Source organism: Phoca vitulina, unplaced genomic scaffold (assembly GCF_004348235.1).
Source record: "Phoca vitulina isolate PV1807 unplaced genomic scaffold, GSC_HSeal_1.0 scaffold11, whole genome shotgun sequence".
In the NCBI taxonomy this organism is placed as follows: Eukaryota; Metazoa; Chordata; class Mammalia; order Carnivora; family Phocidae; genus Phoca; species Phoca vitulina.
In genome coordinates, this window is record NW_022589714.1 from 30,158,541 (window position 1) to 30,186,067 (window position 27,527).

At 41.1% G+C, this 27,527-nt stretch overlaps 1 protein-coding gene across 1 annotated transcript in view; it reads right to left on the bottom strand.

Annotated features, from left to right (window-relative positions):
- Positions 1-1,815: 1,815 nt before the first annotated feature.
- The window catches only part of LRRC1 (leucine rich repeat containing 1), a 127,597-nt gene continuing 101,885 nt past the window's right edge, over positions 1,816-27,527 (bottom strand). The window contains exons 8-14 of the mRNA XM_032409640.1: positions 26,397-26,541; positions 24,147-24,265; positions 22,524-22,607; positions 12,776-12,891; positions 5,573-5,745; positions 4,155-4,291; positions 1,816-2,531 (exon numbers count right to left, since the gene is read on the bottom strand). Of these exons, the coding sequence (XP_032265531.1) occupies positions 2,373-2,531; positions 4,155-4,291; positions 5,573-5,745; positions 12,776-12,891; positions 22,524-22,607; positions 24,147-24,265; positions 26,397-26,541 (933 nt within the window). The 3' untranslated portion in view covers positions 1,816-2,372. The remainder of the gene's footprint in view (positions 2,532-4,154; positions 4,292-5,572; positions 5,746-12,775; positions 12,892-22,523; positions 22,608-24,146; positions 24,266-26,396; positions 26,542-27,527) is intronic.

Below are 27,527 nucleotides of genomic sequence, written 5' to 3' on the forward strand. Positions count from 1 at the left end.
CTCTTTGGTTGATGTTGTTTCCATCGTGAGGTGTAAGCCTGGTCCCGGCACCCTGAAGGTAAAGGGCACAGCAGTGTCACCCAGCACGAGCAAGTAAAATGAAAGTAACTTTTCCCTTTGCAAGGAAGGGGAAAACAAAATACCAGAAACTGAAAACAAATCAACACACAAACAAAACAGGTGAATGTGTGGTAAAGAAGGGCAGCCAAAGAAAACAGATAATTACCTACATAAAATTTCCTAGAAAAATTTAAGCACACCCTCTATTCTGCCCACTGCATTCCCCCAAAAGCCAGGATAAACTGAGTGGTAAAGGGTGGGCTTTATATGAAAACAAACAAACAAAAAACACCATTCAAGTTCTATTTGTTCTTTAGCATCAAGATTACTCTCCTTAAATAAAATGAATTTGCTTATCAGTCCATGAGTTTAGTGGCATCATCTTCACAGGCCTAAAGCAGAGTATGACAAAATCTTAAAATGGAGAAAAACCAAACAGGGACTCACAGATTGGGGAGCAAGGTATGAAACTGACTAGCCAAAAACCACTTATAACCCATGGTACTTCCAGTTCAATAAATAGATTTTAAAATAAATAAATAGACACACACACACACACACAAACAACTTAAAAAGCAAAATGAACCCAGTAAGTAAATGCATAGCTGTAATAGAAGGTGTATTTGGTTGGTTGAAAGCAGGTTTCTATGGAGTCCAACTGGCCAGACAGCCACAACCCAAAGTTATTAGCCAGAGAGAAAGGCAGTTCTGGGGTCTGTGCTGTGTGCAAAACGGCAAGCAATTAACTCAAAACTGACCAGTAGTTTAGATATTTAATGGATGGGAGTGCATCGTCAGAGAACTCAGCTACTTGCCACCATCTGAACATACAAGGTGATAATTAATTTTAAAAAGTTGTATGGTTAATTACAGGGTGATTTTATTTCATGGAGAGAAAACAAAAAACCAACAACATCGTGATTTTCCTAGATACCACATAGTGACTGGCACTTTTCATTTCTCTTTTATGACATTATACCAAAAAAAAAAAAAAAAAAAAGGAAAGAAATCAACAAACACACCAAAACATACCCCCATGCCCCTTAAATTAGCAGATTTAAAATTAAAACTTGAAGCAAGGATTTGTTATACTTTGATTCAAACTCTATTTACAAATTAAATTGCACTTACAAAGATAGCAACATTTCTAATATGGTTATTTTGCTTTATTGTGGTTTTATATCTCAATATAAAACTTTTAAAGCTTTCTTCCATAAAAATCATACTTTCTTTTGCAGTACATAATTCATTTATCCACTGAATTTCTGAACCGGTTTTCTCCTTTTGTGCTTTTCTGATCTATTTTATTTTACAAATGGCATATACCTTCCAAATAGCTACAATCAGACACTGCACTCATAAGAGACTCATTCATAAAAAGTTAAAGTGTAAGACATGAAATATTAGCAGTCTAATCCTTTGGTTCATCTTTTTTAAAAAAAATCAACTGATAAAATTTACAAATTGGTGGTAACTCTTCTTTTTGGTTAAAAACGAATCCACCAGGTAGATTACTGATTAAAATCCAACACTGCTTTAAAAGTAGCACATTCCTAGTCTCATCTCACTGCGCAAGGATGCCACTGCGTACAACTGGTTTGACATGATTCAGGATACAGTAAGGCACAAGTGGATGGTACAAGTGAAAACAAATACTTTAGGACTGTTTTTTTCTTTTTCTGCACAAATACTAAAATATGTACCGTTTCCAAGATAAAATAACAAAAAAGAAAAACACATTTTTTCTTTTTGCTACGAAATACCTATACAAAATTTTTAAATTTACACCATCTGAGCTGCCAAAAAGTTTTTTTAAAAAGGATCAGTTATGCCCCATACATAAAACTATCTCTCATCAGTAGGTCCAAGAGAACTTGGGCTCAAAATGTCCCAGCACTTTACGGGAGGGAGGAGGATCAACAAAATTCCCCTTCCTGCGCTCCCTCACCCCAACATAAGACAGACACAAAGGTCAGATGTTTACAGTAGTGTATTCTACTTGGGACCAATGACTGGAAGTCAGGGGAAAGGCGGCACACCGGGGGCGCACTGGGTGCCCTGGCTGGCTGAGGAGCCGGAGTAAGGCACTTCCATCGGGAGAGCAGCAGCCCAGCGCGCGGCGTGGGCGGTGACGCGCACGTGCGTGCCCACGTTCTGGGCGGTGACGCGCACGCACCCACGTTCCTGGGCGGTGACGCGCACGTGCCCACGTTCCGGGGAAGCCCCAGGACTGCGCGAGGCTCCTGGGGAGGAAGGAGACAGGATCTCAACAGCAGGGGAAGACACGGGAGGTAAAATTCGGAGGTGGAATTCTATACAGAAGTGGTCACTCGGTCAATGGCGTGATTGACCTCGTTTTTGTTTGAATCCAGTCCTTTAGCAGCATTCATGTCATTCCGTAAATTCTCCACTGTCTTTTTCATGTTCTTTAGCTCCCCTGGGTGTGGAGTGGCTCGCCGCAGAAGTGTTCTCTGAAAACAAGCAGGGGAGTGAGTGTGTGGGTTTTATGCCATTCCGCTTTCAAACACGCAGCTTCAAAGTGGGGGCACTCGGGGACAAAGCTTCCTTTCGCGGGGGCGCAGGAGCTAAGAGGGGCGGAAGCGCCTCCTCTGGAGCCCTGTGCGCTTATGAGCTGCTTACTAGCAGCTCGTGGAAGATGAAGGTATCGCGTGTAAGTTACCGAGTCCACATAGAAGGATTACTTTCAGAATAAAAGAGTACTTTGTAAAATGTAAGATTAGCTTAAGATAAAAATAAAGTTCCATGAAGGGCAAGGAAACAAAGATTTTTAAGATGTTAGTGTGGGGTGTGAAGAAAGAAAAAGATAAAGGGGTAAACAAATTCTAACTTAAAATCACTGCAGTGGTCTACTACTATCTTAAGTGGATCTGGCTTCCTTCAACCCTGGCGGCATGGGAGTGGAAGGAAAAGGGAAGCGAGAGAGAAGGGATTCTTTTCTTACTTCGCTGCTGTGTGTGTTATTCATATTACCTACTAAAGAGAGTTCACATTCTTCTAATAAAGGCCACAGTGCTGGGAGTGAAGTGTCAGGGAAGGGACAATCTTTAAAAAATTGTATTATTCGACATGTCACGTGCTCTCTGGCTCGTAAGACAGCATTTCCGTCTTGTAAATGGCCTGTCCAGGAGTTTCAGGAGGAGGAGCCTAGAGTAGGGTAACACAACACCGCAAGGGCACTACTGAGGCAGTGAAGGAACTGGTGAAATCCTCACCCCCCAGCAAGCCACCAGGTAAGCACTGATGACTCCTTTCTGCTGAAGTCACTTGGTCGTGCCTAATTCCTATTCTGCGCTCCACTACAGTAAACACATAAAATCCCATTTGGTGACAGCTGGAATAACAAAGACCACAGGCAGTCTTTTGCTTTGGGGGCTGCAGGTACTCCCTCTAAGCTCCGCTTATGAAAATCTCAGTACTAGGAGTTTAAGACGCCCAAGTCAACTTGTAGTAATATTTCAAGAGTTGTCACGGACTCCTGGAGACCTCGGCAGGCCGAGAGACATTTTTTAAAGTGTGGGTATGTGCTTGGAAATTAGAGTAAGGCTAAGTAGTACTTTCAAATCTATTCCTGATTTTTGGATGAAAACTTGTAAATTAGCCCAACTAAGATGGCAAGCACTCCGCCTGAGGGTGAAGAGAATGATTACATAAAGGAGAGAGAGAAGCACAGCTCCACAGAAGGCAAGCCAAGTCACGCTGTGAAGTGTGAATGGAGTCATCATGGTACACCTCTAAATGGTGGTGGGAAAGAGACTTCATTCACCAAGAACAACAAAAACAGAACAAATTCCCAATCAGTTTTGTGGAGCCAAGAAGGGATGCTATCACAAATAAAGAATAAGAGTATAAACTATTCAAGAAAAAAACCCAAAAGTTCCATTTGCTTTATATACATTTGGTGAATCAGTACCTAGAAATACCTAATTTTGTCTTCTAAAAAAATTCTTATATGCTAAAGGCAAAGCAGAGAACAATTTGAAATTAACAGAAATCCTTATTAGGTGCCACTCTTGATCTTGGAAAGGTTTTAAATTTTGAATTTTCAGGGAGGCCAACAATCTCCATTTCCATACCGTCTCATTGTCTTCTTCATCTCTTTCATCTTCCAGAAATCGGATTGCACTGACTCTGTTCACCGCACGCTCATTCCAGGCCTCGTCCGGGACATCATTTACCAAGCTCTCCAGTGCCCCACAGCGAGGCAGGTTCTCTGTCATGGCAAAGACCACATCAGCTGGGAACTCGGGTTTGTGTGACTGGTAACTGCTATGCAGTACTTCAAAAAATTTAAAACAAAAAGAAAAAAATCTGGGACAGGGTTACCCTTTCTTTTCAATGATGCATAATTCTATTTGAGATCATATAAAATATCTGCTAAATTAATGTTTAGTATCTCATTACAGAATGTCATCATAATTTATAGAATCCTTTTTCACAATTCTTTTCTATACACTAACTGTAAAAACTTTCTCATGAGGGGTGCCTGGGTGGCTCAGTGGGTTAAGCATCCGATTCTTGATCTCAGCTCAGGTTTTGATCTCAGGGTCGTGAGTTCAGGCCCCAGGTTGGGCTCCACGTTGAGCATGGAGCCTTCTTAAAAACAAAAGAAAAAAAATAAAAAACCTTTCACATGACAGTGATGGGGCTGCACATGTTGGACACTCGTACTTTCCTTAGTAACACATTCTGCTGTTTTCCCCTTGGGGTCTTAAAAGCTCCTCTAACAAGGCTGGGATTGGCAAGAGGGTTTTGGGGCCTTTCCACCTAGGGGACTCCCATTCTCCCAGAGCACTCTAGTTCTCTTCTATCAAAACCAGCTCTCAGCAAAAGATTTATAATGGCAATTTGATGTTAGTGCAAATATTTTTTAAAACCACACATAATTTACAAAACAAAGATACAATGACTTAAAATAACAGATTGGCTTAAAAACTATTTGTCAGTGGGGGCGCCTGGGTGGCTCAGTCAGTTAAACACTGACTCTTGATTTCAGCTCGGGTCATTATTTCAGGGTAGTGAGATCAAGTCCTGGTCAGGCTCTGCGCTCAGTGTGGAGTCGGCTTGAGATCTCTCTCCCTCTCCCTTTGCCCCTCCCACTCGTGTTCTCTCTCTCTAAAATAAATAAATAAATCTTAAAAAAAAACCAGAAACTGTTTGTCAGTGGTGTTCAATACTAATCCTCTACACCACCAGTCTGGATTTTAAGGGACTCTGTCAACTTTTTTAAGAGTATTTGTACTTTCAGCCTTGGTGATAATTCAAACCCAAAAGGCTGTTTAAGGAATTTCAGGTATGATAAGCAGGTGTGAGGGGTACTTTTTCTTCGAAGGTGCAGGGGAACGAACCTTCCCAGAGGACACCCAGAGTGACCTCACCCGGGCTAGGGGCACATTAGACAAGTTACAGACACACGTGGGAGTAAGAGGTCTTATGGATAGGTATTAGCTCCTACTAATTCTCGTAGCCATGTGAGTATTGTTCTTAATTTCACCTTGGCAAGTAGGTTCAGAAGGCAGCTGCGGAAGCAAGACACAGGTCAAAATCTTCTCTCCTGTGGTGTGGTCTGTGTCCGTCTGGAATGTGAGCAGGGGCTGGGATTGGTTGTCAGACAACCACAAAGCCTTCAGCTTCAAGGCAGTCAGGGATAAAGGCAGATGTAACAGCCTAATTTAAAACAAAAGGAGACATCAAGGTCTCAGATTTTATAATTACATCAATCCCTATCAATACAGATAGAAAAAAAACCATTAAAAAGAACCTCATGGATTCAACATGGAACAGGATGTTATGTTTATAATAAAATCCTTGGTGTACTCTTTGTGAGCACACTCCTCAGTCCGTCACTGTGCTTCCCTCTTCTGCTGTCATCTCTCTCATCAGCACCTCTGGCCACAGGGCAAAACATTAGGAGGTTTCGATTTAAAGAGGAAAAGAAGCCAGTGTGACTGTGGAAGGACCCAGAAGCAGGAGTTCCTACTGAGTCAATGGCAAAAGCCTCCCTGACGATGACCTGTTTTCAGTAGCACTTGGCAAATGAGGAAGAACAGAAGGACATGCCTAGGGTGCTAAAGAGTTGAAGTGGCAGTTATAATAAAGATTAAAACATTTTCTTCCTGCACTGCATTTTCTTTCTCTAAGGAGATTGTTTTAGGTATCCATGTTAAACTTGTATCTTCTAGTTTCTAGAAGCTCCCACTTCCCCAGACTCCTATGTGATAATTAATGTCCACTTCACATTGTTTCAGTTTCAAATGAGATCGTATATATTAAAGCTTTAAAAACTATAATGTGACACCTAAAGATTAATTTTATATTAATGTTCGCACACGTGTCTGACAGAGTGGCTGCACCCACTTAACTCTATTTACCAAAGACCAGCACTGAGAATCATATATAGTGCGTACTTGCCAAAGATTACTTTAGTGCAGTGGTTCTTAACCAGGGGCGCTTCTGCCCCAGGGACATCTGGCAATGTCTGTACACATTTTTGGGCGGTGCTGTTGGCATCTAGTGGGTAGAGGCCAGGGATGTTGCTAAACATCCTATAATGCATAGGACAGCCTCCACAACAAAGAATTACCTGGCCCAAAATGCCAACAGGGCTGGGGGTGAAAAGACTGCTTTAGTAAAAACCAATGCTTTATACAAGTCTACTAATGCACTGTGAAAACAACCAAACCTCTGCAGATACCAGGAATTTAAGGTTTAATGAAACTAAGGTTGTATCTGATCAAGTATTTTTACTCTAAAGATGGCTCCATGTGCATTAAATTACAATCTCAGCAGTGACTTCACAAGCTGGACAGTAATGAGCTCACTGCATTCTGTGAGCCACAAGATGAGGCACATTTTCTGAGAAGAAATCCCTGGCCCATGAATTCCGTAAGAAATCATATGGCAGCATGTATTGCTGGGGCTCTTTCTTTTATGAACTTGCACACCTATTTCCAGTTTAACACATGTGGGAGGTCTACCTATACATCTTACCGAGAGATCAATACTGCATTATCAGACATAGATGCCATTCTGAATGGGCAGGCTTATGGAAAACTAATTCGAACTCTATGTAGGGATATGAAGAGAAGTTGTACTCCAATACTACTAAGCTAATCTAAATAAAATGTAAGCACAGAATGTTGTTACCTTAATAAATGAAGTAAAAATTATCAAAGAGTGCATGGAGAGTGTTAACAACAAATGCATTATTAACAAACTTTTCACAAGAACAAATTAATATGTCTTACAAAATACTTCCAATATACAAGTTATGGAGATGACAAAATATTTTTTTTCCTAACAGTCAGTCCGGCAAAGGCTGGTCCATCCCACACATATGTGCTGGGTGCAGTACTGAGTCAGTGGAATTGTACCTTACGTGGGAGTTAGGTTTTAAAGTCAATGCACCCATGAGATTTCCATATGTTAAAGTACCCTTGAAAAGTCTCTGTGTATTATATACACTCTAATACTTTGCTCTTAAGGGCCAAACTGAGTGAGAGATATGTATTTTTAAATCCCAGAATCTACCGAGTTCAGTGATAGGACGCCCAAGGGATCTGAGGAAGCAGAGGCTTTACAGCTCCACTTCCTATTCTGAGGTGTTGGGTCTTTGAGCGAATAGAAAGTGAAATCTCTTATGCTTATACAACAAATTATTCCTGCCTCTGCCCAAAGGCTGTCACACATTTACTCAAATGCAAGGAAGTTAAAGACATTTGCCAGACCTGGTGACAGGGATGTTTTTAAAAGAGTATCCTAACACACTGTGAAAGCTTCCAGTACTTTAAAACTCTTTTTCATTTTATTGAACAAAGGGATAATTCTTTTGAAATTTTCAGGGTCTTACACAAGATATTTACAGTCAGTATCTCTAGATTTCTTAATCATGAGAGCTTAAAGAAAAAAATATTAAGATTCGAAAACTGGCACAAAACACAAGTACTCAAACATAGTCATCATACCTTCTCAGAATAACTGGCTTTGCAGCTAAGTGCTAAAGCAAAGGCATAAATAAAGGGCTAAACAGAGCATCAGTAATAAATAACAGCTTCTAAGGATGATAAATCATACGGTAAAAGTTAAAATAAATTACTAGACTCCACAACAACAGATCTTGTAATCACATTCAACCAAGCCATGTAAGATTAGTGACTTGTCTAGAACACCAATTTCCCTGTAAAGAATCAGAGGGCCAGCTTGAACATGGTGGTTGCCAAGCAAGCACACACCACACATGAGTTTGTTGACTAAGTGTCCCATGGCGGGGTGCTCCAGTAGTGTCAAAGGCAAAAAAGAGAACAAAAGTGCTCTGTTCCCTGCCCAGTCTGTATACGGAGATTCTGCAGTCTAAGCTAAGCCCCACTGATTCACTGCTACTGGGGCAGAAAAGACACATAAACACACTCCTCTGTTTCTCTTGGGTGAACCATCCCAGATAAAAGTGTGTGTGTATGTGTGTGTGTACATATATATATATTCCTGCTTTTCAGAGGAGTTAAAAATACATTTTTGGTTTATTCTGGTACTTCTGTACACTGCAGAGTCAACACAAGAAACCTCAGTCCTATTTGTATACATCTCACATCTCCCTGTGTTATATAGGACCACATCCCCTCAAAATAAAAAGCCTGTGGTTACTATTTACATCAATGGCACAAGGACTAAAGCAAATGAATAACCACACCATGAGCCAAGCCACTCATTTCCAGTTAAATCCCTGACCAACTAACCTGAGGTGACCTTCCCCACCTCTGCACTGCTGAAGTGACCGTACTGTCAAATTTATTTAACAACTGCACATGGCCAACTGATCAATGCAATACTGACTTAACCTATAGCTGCATGCTTCTTACAACTGAATGTTTTTACCTCCTACTAGAATTTTTAGTTTTACCTCCTACCTCCTACTAGAATTTTTACCTCCTACTAGAATTTTGAGTTTTAAGCAAAGTTTTCAAAACTGTTTAAAGAGGGACGCCTGGGTGGCTCAGTCGTTAAGCGTCTGCCTTCGGCTCAGGTCATGATCCCAGGGTCCTGGGATCGAGTCCCACATCGGGCTCCCTGCTCAGTGGGGAGCCTGCTTCTCCCTCTCCCTCTGCTGCTCCCCCCACTTGTGCTCTCTCTCTCTCTGACAAATAAATAAATAAAAATCTTTAAAAAAAAAAAAAAAAACTGTTTAAAGATATATAGAGAAAACATAATCGGTGGGAAAATTTACGTAATACCAAAATATCGAAACGGAAAGCCCCCTGTTACGTCAAGCCTCCACTCTGCCTCTAGGGGAACCATTATTAATGTTTTGTTGTACTGCATAGATCTGTTGTTTTAAAGGCAAAAACAAAAATGAGAGTGCTATGTACTGTCCAAGAGCTGTTCTTTTTATTTGGTACCGTGGGCCTCCTGTGTCACTACACAGAAAAATTATCTCACTCTTTAACTGCTTACTATTCCACAGTATAGCTACGCTGCCATGTTGTGTTTTGTCTTTTAATATTTTTTCTCAGTTTTACTGAGCTATAATTGCCATGTAATATTGTGTAACTTTAAGTGTTATATATATATTATATATATATATATATATATTCCTAAGTGACTACCACAGTAGAGTTAGTTAACACCTCCATCCAGTCATATAATCACCACTTTTTGTGTGTGTGTGTATGTGTGTATGTGTGTGTCGAGACCATTCAAAGATCTATTCACTCGGCAACTTTCAAGGATATAAGGTGGTATTGTTAACTACAGTCACCATGATATACATTAGGTCCCCAGAATTTATTCATCTTATAACTGGGAATTTGTACCCACTGATCAATACCTCCCTATCTCCCCTACGCTTAGCCCCTGGTGACCACCATTCTACTCTCTATTTCTAGGAATTTGACTTCTTTAGATTTCACATGTGAGATCAGATAGGATTTGTCTTTTTCTGTGTGACTTATTTCACTTAGCATAATGCCCTCAAGGTCCATCCATATTGTCATAAATAACATGGCTTTTTTCTTTCTTATGGCTGAATAATATTCCATTATATATATCACACCACATCTTCTTTATCCATTCATTCATCTGCTGATGATGTTTAGGTTGTTTCCATATCTTGGCTACTGTGAATGGTACAAGGACCAAAGCAATGCTGCAGTGAACATGGGAATGCAGATATCTCTTCAATATCCTGTTTTCATTTCCTTTGGCTATATACCAGAAGTGGGATCACTATAGCATATGACAGTTATATTTTTAATTTTTTTGGGAACCTCCATACTGTTTTCTCTAGTGGCTGTGCCAATTTACCTTCCCACCAGCAGGGCACAGGGGTTCCCCTGTCTCCACATCCTTACTAACACTTGTTATCTCTTGTCTTTTTGACAACATCCACTCTAACAGCTGTGAGGTAATATGTTTTAATATTTTTAGATCTAATTTTTTGGGTTATAAAATTCAAAGGTACGACCTATTTCCCCATTGGTAGTCACTGTTTCTAGTATTCGGTACTACTCTTCCTCAAAGATCCTCAAATACTAGATATTGTGTAGTGGGTGGATATTCCTAAGGGAAAGAGTAAGAATTAAGGAAATGGATTCTGTGTCCATGGGTAGCTGCTGATAAAAGACGTCTTCTCTGTTACTGTACCACAAGATTTGATACTTAGTTTCCAAGTGGCATTTTATAGTTACCCTATCAAACTTGTCAAAGAAAATTTGTGGAAACTAACATATAGTCTGTGTCATTTGCTATTTTTATATGCTTGAGAGAAGAGGCAAAAACTTCTCTTGTATGTGGTATGATTTCCCATGGTATAACATTTCTGCAAGCTAAAAAGCTGACATCGTAGCCTTTTTTTTATTAGTTTCTATACTAATACTTTAAATAAGTAGTAATTAAATATTTTAATAGGTTTAAAATTTGGTTATGAATCTGAATATACATGTGACACATTTAACTGACTCAGATGACAGCTATGTAACTCTACTTTTTAATGGGGTTTTCTCCACCCCAGCCCAAGCATAATAAAAATTTAACTTTCCCTTCTGAGAACTAAAGATTGGAGGCTTCACTCATGTGAAAAACAGTTTTCAGGCTCAAGAATTAGTGATGCAATTTCATGCTCACAGGTGTGGCAAGAATCTGGGAAGGTTTGGAGTCACTGAGTTTCTACTACTGGAGTTTAGGAAAGAACCACCCTTCCCAAGCTCTATGCTTCACGTGAGACTCCGTCCAGCAAAAAATCAATGCTCAACTCAAATTAACCCTGAGTTTCTGGTATCCAGTCAGTGGTTCAAGAATCTATTAAGATGTCCTGAAAGCCTTCCCTTGAAAATGGTGGGCGTTCCCTGAGGCCTGCTGAGTCCTGCTATTTATTAGCACCACTACCTAAATCCATTAGCCAGAATGAGAAATGGTGGCTTGTGCCCGACCTAAGGGACCAGTTAATCAGCACTTAGCACACAGTCCCCCAAACACTCTTCCGACTGCTGCTGCTCTCTCTCATTTAAAGTCATTGATCGTTTTCCCCTGGCTGAGCACTTTTTCTCCTATCTAACTATGTAACACTCGAAAGCATTTTTTAAATTCCTTTGGTGATGCAGCCTGTGATACAAGGCATTTCCCAGTGGCCTACTATTCACTCTGCAAAACTAACATTTTTAACATTTTCCTTTGGGCGACAAATATTTACCAGGCTTCTATCATGTGCCAGGCACTGTGCAGAGATAAACGGTAGAGTGGCCCAGACGCCACACCTGACTCCACGCACCCTTAGGTTTAGACGGTCACATACGCGTACGCCGGCGATTATCTCACGGTGCTGTGAGTGCTCTGTCAGGGGGAATTCAAAGGAGCAGGCTCCACGCAAAGAAAGCTCCCCGGAGGAAATGAAAACAGGAGTGATGAGAGATAAAAGTGGGAGTCAGAGAAGAGGGTCCCAGGCAGAAAGAGTAGCTGGGCTAGGCTCAGGGGAAAGAAAGTGCATATGCGATCTGAGGTGACGAAATTAGTTCAGACTGGCTGAAACAAATCCATAGTCTGCACAAGTGAAGAGAAGGAATATTCCAAAACCAGGGAGCAGTCTACCATGACCTCTGACCTCAGAACTTGAGAAATGGCACTGCTGTGACCTTGGGGAATACCAGTCAGGTAGCTCTTCACTTTGATTATGACCACTTGGTGATTCTGACATTAGCTGGGGATCCTTTGGCCAGAAAAATGTCCCTGAATATAATTTTGTTTACAGTTTCAAGGGGTTCAGAATCACCAGCAGAGCACATCAAGACTCCTGGTTAAAATCTAGTTCAAACTCATTCAAGCTCATCCTTCAGATGAGGAAACCCAGAGGCTCACAATGACTTACAAAAGCTATCAAAGTTAAGGGAAAACCTAAGTATCCCAGTTCTCAGGCAGCGCTGTTTCCCTTACATCACTGTATGCTGTTCTGGGAAGCATTTCTACAGAAGCGTCCACTTAAAACTTCAAAGTGCCCCGCACTCAGACCGTCCTTGACCTCTTCTACTCCCCCATCCAGATCCATCACTCCTGCTCTCAGATTAACAACTTTCTGGGCTCTGGGTCATTCGACTAATTGGTACATATTCTGTAAGATGGAGCAAAGGCAAGATGGCAAAGACACATGACGAAGGTTGGAGTGGATGAACATCTGGTTCTTTTTCTCAAAAAAAGCAAACCAGAACAAGCTTACCTGTTCCCTGCCACATCCAGGACATGAAGCTCTGTGGCCTGAGACACCTCTGCAGGTATCCGAGTTAGTCTATTGTCACGCACACAGAACACAGTGAGGCTGCAGCACCCTCCAATCTACAATGAGAAAGAAAATACATCTTTTTTCCAGGTTTTTGTGGAAGATGGTGGCGGGTATCTTGTTTGTCAAATGGCATGAAAAGAACACATAAAATGATACCACATGATTTTAAGTTTCACTGAGGCCAACTATTTTGAATTTAAATCATATAAACATTAAGTAGTCCAGTAAGTTCATAAAAATCTCTACAATACATTAAATGTACATATTCTAAATTAAATCAAGAAAATAAACAGTACAGTTGAAAAATCTCATTCTGAAAAGCAAGTCATTTTCCACTGCTATTCAAATAGCAACTATATGTTTTAAATACTAACTAAGCTACCCAGGTCCAGATAAATATTATTTGGTGGATTAAGAATTCTAAGTTTCAAAAATAAGGCCAACAATGATACATGCACACCCCTTTGAAGACTTGCCCATTATATTAAATCCAGTGTTCCCAGTGTCTCAGTTCATTTCAAAAAACAAAAAAAGGAAAAAAAGGATATCAAATAGACAATACAGTACATTAATTTTCCCCCATACATCTTTTAATTGCTTTTGGTCATTCACAACTTAACTTAGTAAATTCAATATTCATTTTCCTTTCACAAATGCAAAATCAACAATATTTTAGCAAAAACTGAATGTGGTAAATACACACATTAATCTGGTAAATTTAATGCTGGTAGAAACATATCAATATCGACATCCACACCAAATTTGATTACTATTTATTTATTTAGTAAGTGATTCAAAGGTAACTGAGCTTTGTATGAGCCTGGTCTTCAAAAAAGAACATAAGCACAAAAGAACTGAACCATTCTCTTGAACAAACTGGCCACGGTTTCCATGGTCAGGAAAGCTGAATCAAGGGGGTGGAAAAATAACTCAATCTCAGACACAACATTCTGCAGGACTCCATACAGTACTACATTCTTCCTGTACTCACTATCCTGACCCAGAGTGATTGCAAGAAAAGGCTCATGAAGGAACCTATTGATGTCTCTCTGACACATGGAAAAATACTCCACAGCTTCCCACTTGAGGAGAGGCAGGAGACTTGCATCTTTAATGATATCTGAGTACATCTTATGCCCTCTTCTATGTATACATGTGTTTAATATAGTATGTACCTTAAAAAAGCAGAATGCATATTTATGAAATTGCTACGTAATTATGAACATTTGGCTTTTTATGAAATAAAAATTATGCTACATAATTATGAACATTACCTTCATGAACAATCTTATTATGTCTTCCCTTAGGAGTTAACATAAAGACTTGAGATCATGTATTTAACCAGAGTACTTAACCATAATGGATGTAAAAGAAAAATAAACATAAAAGAAAACACGAACTAACGTTTGTCTAAAATGGAAAACACCCAGATATGTAGAAAGGCTTTTAGATTGTCCCCATGATTTCTCAGTATTCACATTTCCCATCCCAGTAAAACTGGTGCATTCACTGCCCTCTAAAATATAACATTTTGGTCCCACTGTGTCTTATAGAAATGCTCTTTTTTCTGTCTTTCTAAATCTTACCAACTGTCCAAAAGTAGCTAAACATCCTCTACACCATCGAGTCTTCCCCGAACCCCACAGTCCATACTGACACACTGCTCTCTGCATTTCTTTTGTAATTATGATCTACACACTGAGCTGTTTAACTTGTACATGTCCATAAAACCAGGGTGCTTGGCAAGTACAGTACCCATCCTACCTACCTACCAACTTTTCTCATTTAGATATGTTTATACGCTTATGTTTATTTATTTACTAGTGAAAGGCTGCTACTTGAAGTTAATATCTGCTTCTACGTGTAGAAATGAAAACTACAAAACTCTTCTTTTTTTGTATTAAGAATTCATTAGAGAGGCCTCTCTTAGGTTTTATAAATATAGGGCCCCAAAATCATGCCCTAAAAGAGATATACAACAGGATCTTTGAGGGGCTTGGCATTCTTCCCTCTTGAGGAAGGGAATCATCAGTTTTACTCAGATGCCCAGGAATATTATGGAAGGAATCAAAAGAGGATCGACATGATTAGATTTTCTCTGATAAACTGAGATGATCCCAACAAAGATCTATTCATGGGAAGAAATCCCCAAGCTCCTCATGGAGGGGAACCCCCCATGACCCTGCTCCATGTGCAATGGGCTCTGGGCTCAGTGGTGGGTCTGTGTGCCACGTGGGAGGTCTTCCAGGTCAGCACGTGGCTGAGGCTGGACCTCACCTTAACCTTATCATCCCGGCCTGGCTATAAAGACATAAGGTTTATCTGTACTCCAGGGAGGCAAAGCAGTTATGCACATACACAACCCTCACAGTGGCAAAATAAGGTACTGGAGTGTGTATAGAGCTGAAACTGCATCATAACTGGGGGCACTCTGTCATGAAGCTGTCCACTGCTCCAGCCACCTGTAGGATATCTGTTTTGGGGCCCTAATACTATACCATGTGAACATTTTCAATCTGTATCATGTACATATACTATCTATCAAAAAATCAATTAACTCATTAAAATGGGTCAAAGAGGGCTCTAACAGTTGTTGGAGCAATAAAAGTTCTGGACAAGTAAACACCCCTTAAGTCTTTTGAGGGGGCGGGAATAATGTGAATTCCCAATGGAATGTGTGAGCTGTCTACTGTGTTTATAGTCTCATTTATTTATTTTTTCTTTTTCCTTTCCCATTCTAATCTCAAACCCATCTGAGACCTCAAGGGGTGGAAAGCAATTGTATTCAAGAGCCTTATAGGCACTCTGGGTTGTCACAGCAGGCAGAGTGACCTCCTGATCTCTATTGTCGAAGGGTTTCGGAAAACAATGAAACAATGCCAACAAAGAGCGAGTGTTATTGCTCAGTGTGCCGGGACGCCTTTATCACCCTCAGAGGCACGCACTGTCCCAGGCAAAACAGTGCACAAACAGACACCTCTTTCCAAATCAGCCAGGAAGTCATGGCACGAGGCTTTGGCTTTCAGAGAGGATTATTAAGCAGTAAAAATCATTAACTCAAAAGGTATAGTTCTTCATAGACATCAGAGAGGAATGTGGCGCACTGGAGTAGGATGCTCTGGGATCACAAAGACCTGGGCTGGAACTAAGGCTCCGTCCTGTGTTTTGTGTGTTAGAGTATGTTACTTTAACCAAAAGTAACAATCGGGATCAAATTAAATGAAACCACAAACACAATTTAGAACCTATCATAGAACCTGGCCTAATAAATGTGGCTGGCAAACCAATGTGACAGTTACTGTCTTTTCAAGAAGTCCAAGTCCCGGATCCAAAGGACCAGTGCAGTCAACACTTGCGTGCCTGCTGTGTTGTTGGAAGTGTGCTGACCCTGGTGAGCTCCTCCCAGAACACACCTGACCTTCTTAAAAATCTCTCCCCGGCAATGCATCACAGTGACAAAATGACAAAATGTCACTGTGGAAAATACTAGGGATAAACACACTGTGACTTCACTGCTAGTGAAGCACTGGCGTGAGCTCAGTATTCTAGTATACATATGGTTCATGTGTATTTGTTTTCTCTCTCGGGTTCAGGAGGTAGAGTTTACAGCGTCCTTAGTGATCATCAGGATAAAATGCCTGTATCACTTAGAAATTATGGGAAGCAGAGTCACTGTTTAAATAACTTATTACCATCTACGTAGGAAGCTGGTATTTTTAAACTTCCTTAAACCACATAATAGCACCTTCCCAGAATACAAAGGATTGGACTTGGAGAACTACAGAATGTAGCTGAGAATCTTTGTTTTGCTGGTTTGTGTCTCTTAATTCCAGACGATACCTTCCTTCACTGTTTGGACCTGATTTAACCCATCTTGAGGAGATGGGATCTGCAGGTCATTGAGCAAACCCTTAGTCAGGTCAGCTGCGCTAAGTATTAATTGCCTGCAGGTGACATTACTCAAGAGGTGATAATCACTGTCAGTGATCCAAAGAGAAAGCCTGTATTAGTCATCCTTGTCTACCTATATTCCACTTTCTGAACACCTGCCCCAAGTGTGAAGAAACTTTCATTTTTCATTCACTATCTGCCTTTTAATATTCTATATGTAACAGAATGGAACCTACATTTCACTGGCAGAAAGGAAAACGTACAATAAGTGAAATCTGGTCAAAATACAATTTGAGCTGTAATAATATGGTGAGTGATTTTAGAAACCAAAGACTGTTTTTTGCCTTTCCCATCATCATCCATGGCATATTATTCGAATGTTCCTGTTTCATAAATATTTTGGAAATCATGTGGCTTTGGGACTTCCTGAATTGTTGGGCCCCTGACATCGAAATATCCACTAACAGCTACGGCATTCTTCATTTCTAATTATAAAAAAGTTACGTTGACTGGAAAATAAAAACCATATATACACACACATAAAGGCACAAGGAAAAAACTCAGACCAATCCTACCCCAAAGGGATAATTGGTATTAACATTCTGAAGTACAATCCTCCGGTATTATTGCCATGCACTTGTGATTATATATATATAATATATATAATATATATATATATATATATATATATACATACACACTTCGATGAAATTAGGACCAACACTATGATCTTCAGCACTTCTGTTTACACATAACACCAGGAACGTCCTCCCACATCATTATGTTTCTAAAAGGACTTTTATTGACCACATAACTATTTCGTTCTACAGATGTCTCGCAGATCACTTCACAAATTTCCCCCATTAGATGCTGATAGTTGGTTCTACCATGTCTTTCCTGTGTAATCTTGGGCAAGTTACTTCAGCTGAGTCTGGGTTTCCGGGACTCTTGGATGTTGATAACGACTTACTACACCTCACAGGACTGTTGTGAAGATTAGACACGAATATGCAGGAAAGCGCAGTACCTGGCGCGTGTGAGCTGCCCCTGTATGTGTACCTGTTAGCTGCCCCTACATATACATGAGAAATACTCTTGTGCATGGTTTTCATGTGTACCACAACTGTGTTCCTAGGACAAAGCCCTAGAAGTGGCATTGCAGAATCAAAGGGTATGAACACTTACAAAGGATCCTTCAATATGTGTTCCCTTCCAGAAGACGTAATAATTTATACTTCCATATTATCTGTGCATTTTCCTATGCCCTTGCCAACATCTGGTATCATTTTTTTTTTTTAATCTTGACAATTTGATAGGTCAAAAAGCTTCTACTAACATTTCTGTGAATACTGATGGGACTAAAATTTTTTCACATCGGTAGCCATTTCTATTTTTTCTTCTCTAAATCACTTATTGTTTATTGTGGTGGGTTCTTTGCTTTAATTTTTGTCCACTTTTCTCTCGTGGGAACATCTTTTTCTCAATGATCGGGAAGGATTTCGAGTAGAATGAGGAGAGACCTCTTTGTCTGTAATGTTGTAAGACCCTGGCCCCCAGGCTGTCTTCACCTTCTTGAAGACCAGAAATCTAATTTTCACATAGACAAATCTACCAACTGGTTTTTTTTTTAGGACTTGTTTCCTCTTTCAAGTTTCGGAATGCCTTCTCCATTTTGAAATCCAATGGCCAACTATATTTTATTCTAGTATTTTTAGGTTTTATCTTATCTCTTTTATCAATAATCCATTTTAGAATATGATGGAAGCTTACAGTAAATTGTAATAAGACAGAAAGCTATCCATAAAACGAATTCTCTATCACCACAGACACTTCTGAAAATCACAATATTTATGGGTACTTAACGTTTACAGAGTGCCTGATTTAAAACAAAAACAAGCTTTGATAAATGACCTGCAAATCCTATCTTTTGACTGGATAACTGTGATGGAGTCAAGATCACTTTCACTTTGACTTAATGGAGACAAAAGACCAGACTCTAAACTTGGACACATGCTCAATTTCTTCCAGCCAGAAACTCTTTAGATGGTGCAGGTTGTTCAAAGGTAAGATTTGGCTGGGGAATATTATGAAGTTGCTGGCTCTCTTTCATCATACTCACAATCACACATAAACCAACTCCCTGTCTGTCCACGCATCACAGAACGCAGTCTCTTCTTAATTCTTCCCTCCACCAAAAACGTTAAGTTTTTGGGGAGCCTTCTTTCCCCCAGAAGCATACACACTTACATGACAGGATGAGAAATAAAAGACACAAATAAGTTGCTTGAAAAATCAGAAGCATGCCACATGTAGCAAATAAAGCAAATCTAGCCTTTCCATTGGAGAGAGAATTGTGCTGACAAACCGGAATTTAGTGAAGACAGATGAGCTGCCACGTTATGCCTTTCGGAATTTCTGAATAACTTAAAATATAATTCACAGAAAAGCATTCTTTTTGAGAGAGAATAATCTGAACAAATCTGACAAACACGTAACAAAATAAGGTTCCAGGCCATGCGGTCATTTAAAAAAAAAAAACAAACTGAGTTTAGAGGAAAATGTCCAATATTTTACAATGAGGAACACACAAAGCAGTCAGCTGATTTGAAATCTTCATGCATTTCAGAAGCAAAATGGAAGTTAGAGATGCAACTGTGGTCTGAACAATACTTACAAGATAACAAGTTTACCCGACTTTTCTAAATTTCCAAGCAGCTAACAATTAAGAAAACAAGAGACATTCATTGATTTGCAAATGTTTGCTACAAATAACACCACAAAACACAAACAGAATCTATTATTGTGACCCACACAGTACATTTTCCCCTCATTTGGGAAAAAAAACAAAAACAAATAAATGCTGCCAGAGACTAAGGAGCTGTGCTCTAAAACATGATATACAATAGTATCAAATTAAAGAAAGCCAAAAAATAGGAAGAACTACATGGCACACCGGACCCAATTGCAATTAATACAATTATGGATTTTTGGCATATATATTGAATCAGTTAGCGTTTCAGTTTAGATGTGTCATGCATGCAACTTAATTGTTCAAGAGAGAGTAGTAGAGTTTTGCAAGTGCAGAATCCAACAAGGAAAGTACAGGATGGGATGGTATCAAGCTTGGAGGCAGAGCAAGTGCACACACACATAGTCGCCTAGGTCCAGCCCCGCTGCCCCGATTCTACACCCACCCACACACACACACATGCACACACACGCGCGGTCCCAGGGCCTGCCACACTCACTCGGTGCACAGAGACTCATGGCACGGCAATGCGGCGCAGACCACCACGACACCCTTGGGGGTCAGGAGGCCTGGGGTGGTCTGGCTGCTCAGCCCCGACAGTCAACAGCAAGCACTCAGCAGCCATTTCTCCGGGGTCACCACACTGCAACCCGCAGCGGAATTAGGGACATGGGCTCAGGGTGTTTCCCTACCCTGGGAGGTGAGTGTGCATGAGTAGCAGTGAAGGTGTGCTAGAAGAGAGCCAGTTCCTAAAAACCTCAGCACATTCCCTGCTTTCTCTCATCGCTGCAGGAAAGGGCACAGACTCTATCATCAAACTCTACCTGCCAGAAAACCAATCACAATTTCATAGAGAGCGGATAACACGTGACAGCTAGCTAGAATGCTTCAAAGCTAGAACTATTTTCACACCACATTCACTTTCCACATCGTGAAACGCTGTTCTAATAAAATAAATTTGCACGGACACAGCACGTGGTAGGCATATCCCTCTGGACCCTGAGTACAAGTTTCATTCTCTTAAAATGTAAAGAGGACAGATGCTAACATGATGGCAATAATTTTACACAAATAAAATGTTAGAGTTGTGCCTAGGATGTATTCCTTTGCTAGAGAATCAGAAGAGGGGGATGGGGAAGACGGGCTAGGTGGGGAAACTTAGTGGGGATGGACATTCAACTCCCAAGTGCTCTCTTCAGCACTAACCTTGAAAATGTTCCTGAAATGTATTAATTTTCGAACACGTCCAAGCTAAAGACAGTGTGACCTCTCTTTACCAACTTAAGGTCCTATCTTACCTCAGGGCCACATGTGAAAAGGCTGGACTGAATCTGTATGACCTGAGCGGCCATGCTTTCCTTGGCCTGTGGAAGAACAGTGAGCGGGCTGTGGGGACACATCTCTGGAGCCCGTTCTGCTGACTGCTAGCTAGGTGAGGCCTGCTATGGAGGGCTTTCCACTGGCCTCAGCTTCCTCACCTGGAAAATGAGGAACTCTCCCTTACGACCTCAAAAACTGTTGTGAGGATTTAGGGAGTTAAACACAACAGCGCCGAGTACGGTACGTGGCATCTAGAAAGAAAGTAAGAAATCTTCCCTACTTCCCTGTGCACGTGTCTACGTGTCCAGTCTGCTACCCATTCAACAAGAGTAAAGTCAATATTCAGAATATCAGCTCTATGTTTTGGTTTATCACTGTGAGACCAGAACCAACATGTTCTAATTAGCAGAATCTCTTACTTGTGTCCCAGTTTAGCGGAGGTGTACTGAAGTCTTTCTGTAGGGAACAGTTTTAAGTGCCAGTGCTCAGAGTAAGGATGGGTCAGAATATGGCCACATTTATGACAAATACCCTCTATGCGTCCCTTCAGGAATGTTAGCTGTCTTGCCCAGGCAGAAGACTGGGACCCAGAGGGTATAGCACCAAGATGAGGAAAGAGAAAGAGAAACCAAGCAAAGCTCAGACACCCGGAGAAGGGCCATAGGAAAATAAGAACACACAGTCTGGCTGGTAGGATGGTAGTTCTAAAATTATCCCAAGAGAAATAAAAAATAGTAATAATAAATAAAAAAATAAAATAAAATTATCCCAAGAGAGATGTAAGAAAGGGTAAAAACAGATAGGAAGGACACTGCGCCTGGCCAGGGATCATCTCACACGATATCACACCTTTTCATGTGAGGCCTAACAAAGGGGACGGGGCTCACCAACATTTGATGGGGGGAAGAAAGGTGGCTAAACTGAGTTTCAGGCTAACAGTTAACAAAAAAATCACTACCCATCTCCCAGTTCCCCTAGTTCCAAATAGAAGGTAACCTTTCTTGTTAAACATTACACAGGCATCCTTGTTAAATCTGCTCTGAGTCCCCTTGTTTTCAGCCAATTCCTTTGCCAGAACTGAAGTGCCTCTGTGTCTGCACAACTACTTCCCACAATGCATGGTGATGGTCTCTTCTCCTGGTGGGATCACTGACACACACACACACACACACACAAAATTCCTAAGAATCTGGCTACAGCTGCCCATTCACCTCCCTCTATGTGAACGCCTTTGTGAGGAGTTCATTCACTCATTCACTCTCTCCCAAACATGAACACTGCTGGGTATCGATCTCTGCCCACAAAAAGGGTTGCATCAAGTCCACTTTTATAATTCCAAAGGCTTAGGAAGCAGTTTAATTTCACATCAAACTCCATTAGACCCAACGTTATCCATTTCCTCTGCTAAACTCTCAAATTACCTATTTTTGTCAATGGTTCTCTATATGTCAAGCCAGAAATGTCAAACTCTCTCTTTCTCCCACTCAAAATCCTATCAATTCGCCTTTCTCAACAATGCTCATAGTCATCTGGACCCACCTATTCTCTTTAATGTTACTGATGATCATTCTTTGATATAACTCCTCCAACCATTTCTATGCTCACAAATGAGAGTACATAACATTTAAAAAGCACCGCAGTAAGTCTTTTAAAACATGTGACATTTTTGATCCCTTGTGTGCTATTATTTTTTTATAATTATTATTGTTTTTTTAAAGCACATACCTCTTTTGGTAAAGACACTAATTTATTTCTGTCTGCATTCAAGTTGCTCAACTTCTTAAGTTTTCCAATGCTCTTAGGTAAAGTCTGTTAAAGCAACATTTTAATTATTAATTTAATACATTTTTTTAACATGACTCACAGTAAAACAGATCTTTTCAAGGATTTAAAGAATATAATCTCATCCAGCAAGAGACATAATAGTTCTTTCTGAATATCGGATAGGTCACAGCTCATTTGGAAGATGCAGAATTAAGTATTTTGCATTTTTGTTAAAACCAGAGTATGTTTCAATGAAATGAAGTCAAAGGCACAGACCTGGAAACAGAGAAACACGTAGTAAAGAAGTAACGCTCTTCAATCTAAGGAAGAATTTTCACCTCAAGATTCATCCCTTCATTGCCTGCACCTTGGAGAACACACTGGGAGAATGGCTTGGATGACCCGGAAGCCAGAAGGCTGGGGGGACCAGAATCCTGAGCAGGGGTGCTGTGAGGCTGGGGGAAGGGCAGGCGGCATGGGGACAGGAGCAAGGTGAGCAGGGCTGGGAGATGGGGCGTGCAGAGCCCTCTAGGAACCAGGTGGGGCCCTTGTGGAGGGGAGAGCTTCAGCGCTCTGCTGGAAGCCAGGGGCAAATGTTATGTTTATAGCTGTTACGATAACTATCTGTAAGCCTAAAACCATAAACGAGCATCAGAAGACTGGGGCACTTCCACTACACCCACCAGAGGAGGCTGCCTGAGCTGCCTGAGGAGAGATGTGGCTGGGCTCCCGCACCAGCTCTGTGTCCTACCCACTCGTGCTGTCTTTCTGCTCTCTCCACCTCAAGAGCACTGCTTACTGTTTTTATGAAGAAAGAAAAGAGAAGAGGAAAAAGGAGCAGGGAGAGTAGGGCAGGAAATACAGTGACAAAGAAAGGTAGGAAAGTACGGTGAAGCAAACATAGCTGCTAGAAGACAAAGAAGAGAGGAGAAGGAGAGGATGGAGTGATCAGTGAGAGCCTGACGAAAGCAGAGAGAGCAGCTGGAAGGGAGCGGCAACAGAGATCTGCTGTCATCCTGATAACACCCCTCCCCCCCCAGGTGGCTGATGCCAAAGCTTCACCCTTGGGAGGATGGGGTAGCCCGGGCCAAGTGTGGGACACCTGCAGCTACCGACACCCCCAATTTCTAGGGTGGGGTAAGATCTCAATTCCACGCTCAGCCCCACAAAGAGCACTCATCCCCCCAGTTCCACCAAGGCTTTTCGCAGGCAAACACCATTTTCTCCCCTTCTCTCTCTGTCTCTTTCCATTTGTTCGAAGAGCCCTGAGAGAAGGTTTCCTCCGGCGGTCCTCGGACACCATGGCAGAGGCATCAGCACATCCACGGATGGTGGCTCATCCCCCTCCCTCACTGGAGACCTCTGTCAGTGGATCCTAACTACCACTCTCTTCACTTAAGCAGGTTAAAAGCCAATCATCTTTATGTCCTGCATTTGCTTTGAAGTCCATGTTCTTAGATGTAACGTAAGAAAATTTCCACATAGTCCACCCCAATTATGAGTAAGTAGACTCTACCCTAGTAAGTCTCTATGATACAGAAACCACACTATACATATCCATTTGAATGTGCAGCCCACACTCACCAGGAGCCGGTTTTCTGTAAGAACTAATTCAGTGAGGCTTTCACAGTCCCCAACTGCTTCAGGCAACTGTGTGAGTCTGTTCTGATCCACCTTCAAGATCGACAGTTTCTTTAGTTTTCCTGTAAAAGCATTATTTCAACTCATTAGTTACAACTGTCTTCCTAATCATCACTTGGTATCTCTTATCTGTTCTTTTTTGTCTTAAATAGTTATTTTTTTTCCTCACTTGGTTTTTCACATTATGAAACCACATCTTTCTCATTTAGATCACTAAAGGTGGAGAGTTAATTTTATCAGAACATCAAAAACAGTCAGCAATTAGAAACAAATCATTTTAAAAGTCACTACATAAAAAAATCGTATCAAAGCCAGAAACTTTACAGAAAAACAAACAGCTAGCTCTTGACAGATCTTTGAGAACAGGAAATGTTTCGTGTACAAAGGACAGAGACTTTCATCTTACTCCAAGAATCATCCTCACTAAAAACAAAAAATAAAGTGTGGTTTATTCTATCACCTGGGAGTGAAAGTGGCTTGGTGAAGGCTTCTGTAATGAAGTGGTTCTAGGTGTGCAGAATAAAATGGAAACCTCTGAAACGCCACATGAAGAACTGAGGGCAGGAAGAGTGGATTTTCTGGTGGTGCCCGCAGGCCATGGAAGAGAGGAATGGGGTGACCACAGCTTCCTCAATGTCCCCACTGAGTGAAGGAAATCCTCAATCTTTTGGATTCTCATGTTCAACTATAATTCAAGGAAGGAACCTAGAGAGCAGATATCCTTCATTATCTACTGAGAGAGGCTGGCATGGGGACACTGTCCCCAGGAAAATCAGAAAATGGCCTCTCTCTTAAAGGAGACGTAAAGCTAGAGAAAGGAAAATGTTGAAAAAATTAACTTGCTTTGCGTGTTGTCACAGAGCAGGGCAGGAGAACTAACAGATTCGTAAGCTCTTTATTTAGCATCGTCAATAAGCTACTAACACTGTCCCCAGAGGGTTTCCACCTGTCCTCACCGGCAGGAGAGGCACTGACCTTCTCCACAGGGCACACTGAATTGAACCGATAGCTCTCCCTCCAACTGAGGAGTCTCCTTAACAGTATTACTGGCAAGTGGTCTTGCTGCCTCTCCTTGAACACTTCAAGTCACAGGGCACTCATCCCTTCACTAAGCAGCCCAGACTAACTGGTAACCAATATTTCATTTATATCCTTTCCTTGCACCTGTCTGAACTAGAAGATGCAGTAACAAATCGACTTCTCTTCTACAGGACGGCCTCTCAAATGCTTGAAGTCAGCCATCTCACGCCTCCTACTTCCTATGCCCAGCAACCAAACGTCCCCAGGTCCTACAACTGTTTTATTATCATTCTCACCGACCATCTCTACCTGGAGTCAAAATCCCCACCAATTTTCCAAACAGTGTGAACCAAAAGGCAACATCTGTGTTCCTGCCCTGTTGCAACGATCAGCTACTGCTTTCATCTTGACCAAATACCAGAAAGAAGTGGTCCTCTGTCATACAGCTTTTCCAACTACTGAAAATCTTTTACAAACTTTGATATTTTGAATAAGAGTTAAACAAAGGTCAAAGTCAGCAATCCTATGTTAACCACGTGGTTAAACACAGTTTCTTACAACCTCTAAGTGGCTTTGCTATGGTGGAGCTCCTGGTCCATGTCTGTTTATACCTTCCCTGTGTTTATTTTCTCACACGGGACTGAATGCCTTTATGGTAAAGGAAATGTCTGGACTAATTTATTTTAAAGGAAATGGCATAGAATGGTTAAAGGAAAAGATTATTCTCAATGTACTAGAAAAGGCTCAACTCAAACACACCATTCTCCCCAGGTCATGCGATAAGGTCAGAGTCACTTTCTCATAAACTATTTAGGATGCTCACTTAGAAATTTCTTAGAGACTGCTCCCATGTCTGAAACATATCTATTATTCAGACTAATCTCTACTGAAATTGCTGAGACAAGATGCAGAAGAGACAGAGGAGTCAACACTTAGAAGTAATCATACCTATAACTGCTACCAAACCAGGATGACAGAAATACTTGCCTATCGAGAAACTTCAATTGCATTAGATGTTCTCCGCATTATTTCTTTAAGAACAAATAAATGACATGGAGACTAAAGAAGCCACATCCCCAGCGTCTGAGAGTGGTGACCAAAGGATCAGAGTGAGCTCCAAAGGCCCGAGACAACAGCCAGCATCTTTAGTAGGGAGTTACTTTCCATACTTACCGATGCCATCCGGAATCATTTCTAGTAAGTTCTGGGAAATGACTAAATCCGTTAATGAAGTCAGGCCACTGATTTCTTCAGGAAGTCTTTCCAACCTGTTTTCAGAGACATCTAAGCACAGCAGGTTCTTCAGATTTCCTATTTCCTACATCAGTGACACAGAAAAAGAGGCTCATGCTTAAACCTGCCACAGTACAGAGGAATTTCTTACAGTGATTTTTCACAGTCAAATCCCAAAGTCGTCCCGAGGACGTTTCTTCAGCGTTTATCTGTATGAGAAGGCTGGAGTGAATTTCCAGACCCCTTTCCAGTGCAAACGGGAAGCTGTGAAAATCACAGACACGGGGCTGGGAGGGATGCCAAGCTCTCCAACTTCAGGCAGGCGAGGGATCATTCCCACTTAACAGATGAAGAGACTGGCACCAAGAGAGAACAAATGGCTCTACGGTTACATAATTTAAAAAAAAAAAAGGAGTCTAGAATCCTGCTCTTCAAGTTTGGAATCAATCACTTCAATAAGCAGCTTATACTTCAGGGTGACCCTGAGATTTTCTCTGTTAAGAAACCATCTACTTGATATCTCCCATTACCGGTAGTACTTGTCACAACAAACATCAATGCAGCTATACCCCAGCAACACTGGGGCATCCGGACCCACTGACGCCTTTAACCTCAACAGAAGAGAGTAGCATCCTGCTTTCAAAGGAAACAGACTATCCCAGGAGCAGGGAAAGTACCTCAATGAGTCTAATATTCTGCTCAAGAGATATCCTACCTCCCATTCACAAAATGCAGTTTCTCTCTTATACTTGCCTCCCCTTTGCCCTGCCACTGCCACTGTATTAAATTCCTCCGGTCATTATCTTCCACCTGGACCGTTAGCTCTGATCCTCATACTCCCTGGCCAAGTCTGTGCTACAAACTCTTGTTTCTGTATTTCCCTCCTGGAAACATAGCTAGCTATAGGTATGTAATCAGACCACCCTTCTACTAAAAACATTAAAATGTCATGTGGCTCCTTAATATCTACACAAGTACAAATCCTTCAATCTATACTTACTTTGGTCTGATCTATTCTTTCCAGCTTCTCTCTTACCTAATACGCACCCTATGGACACACCCCTGTAATTC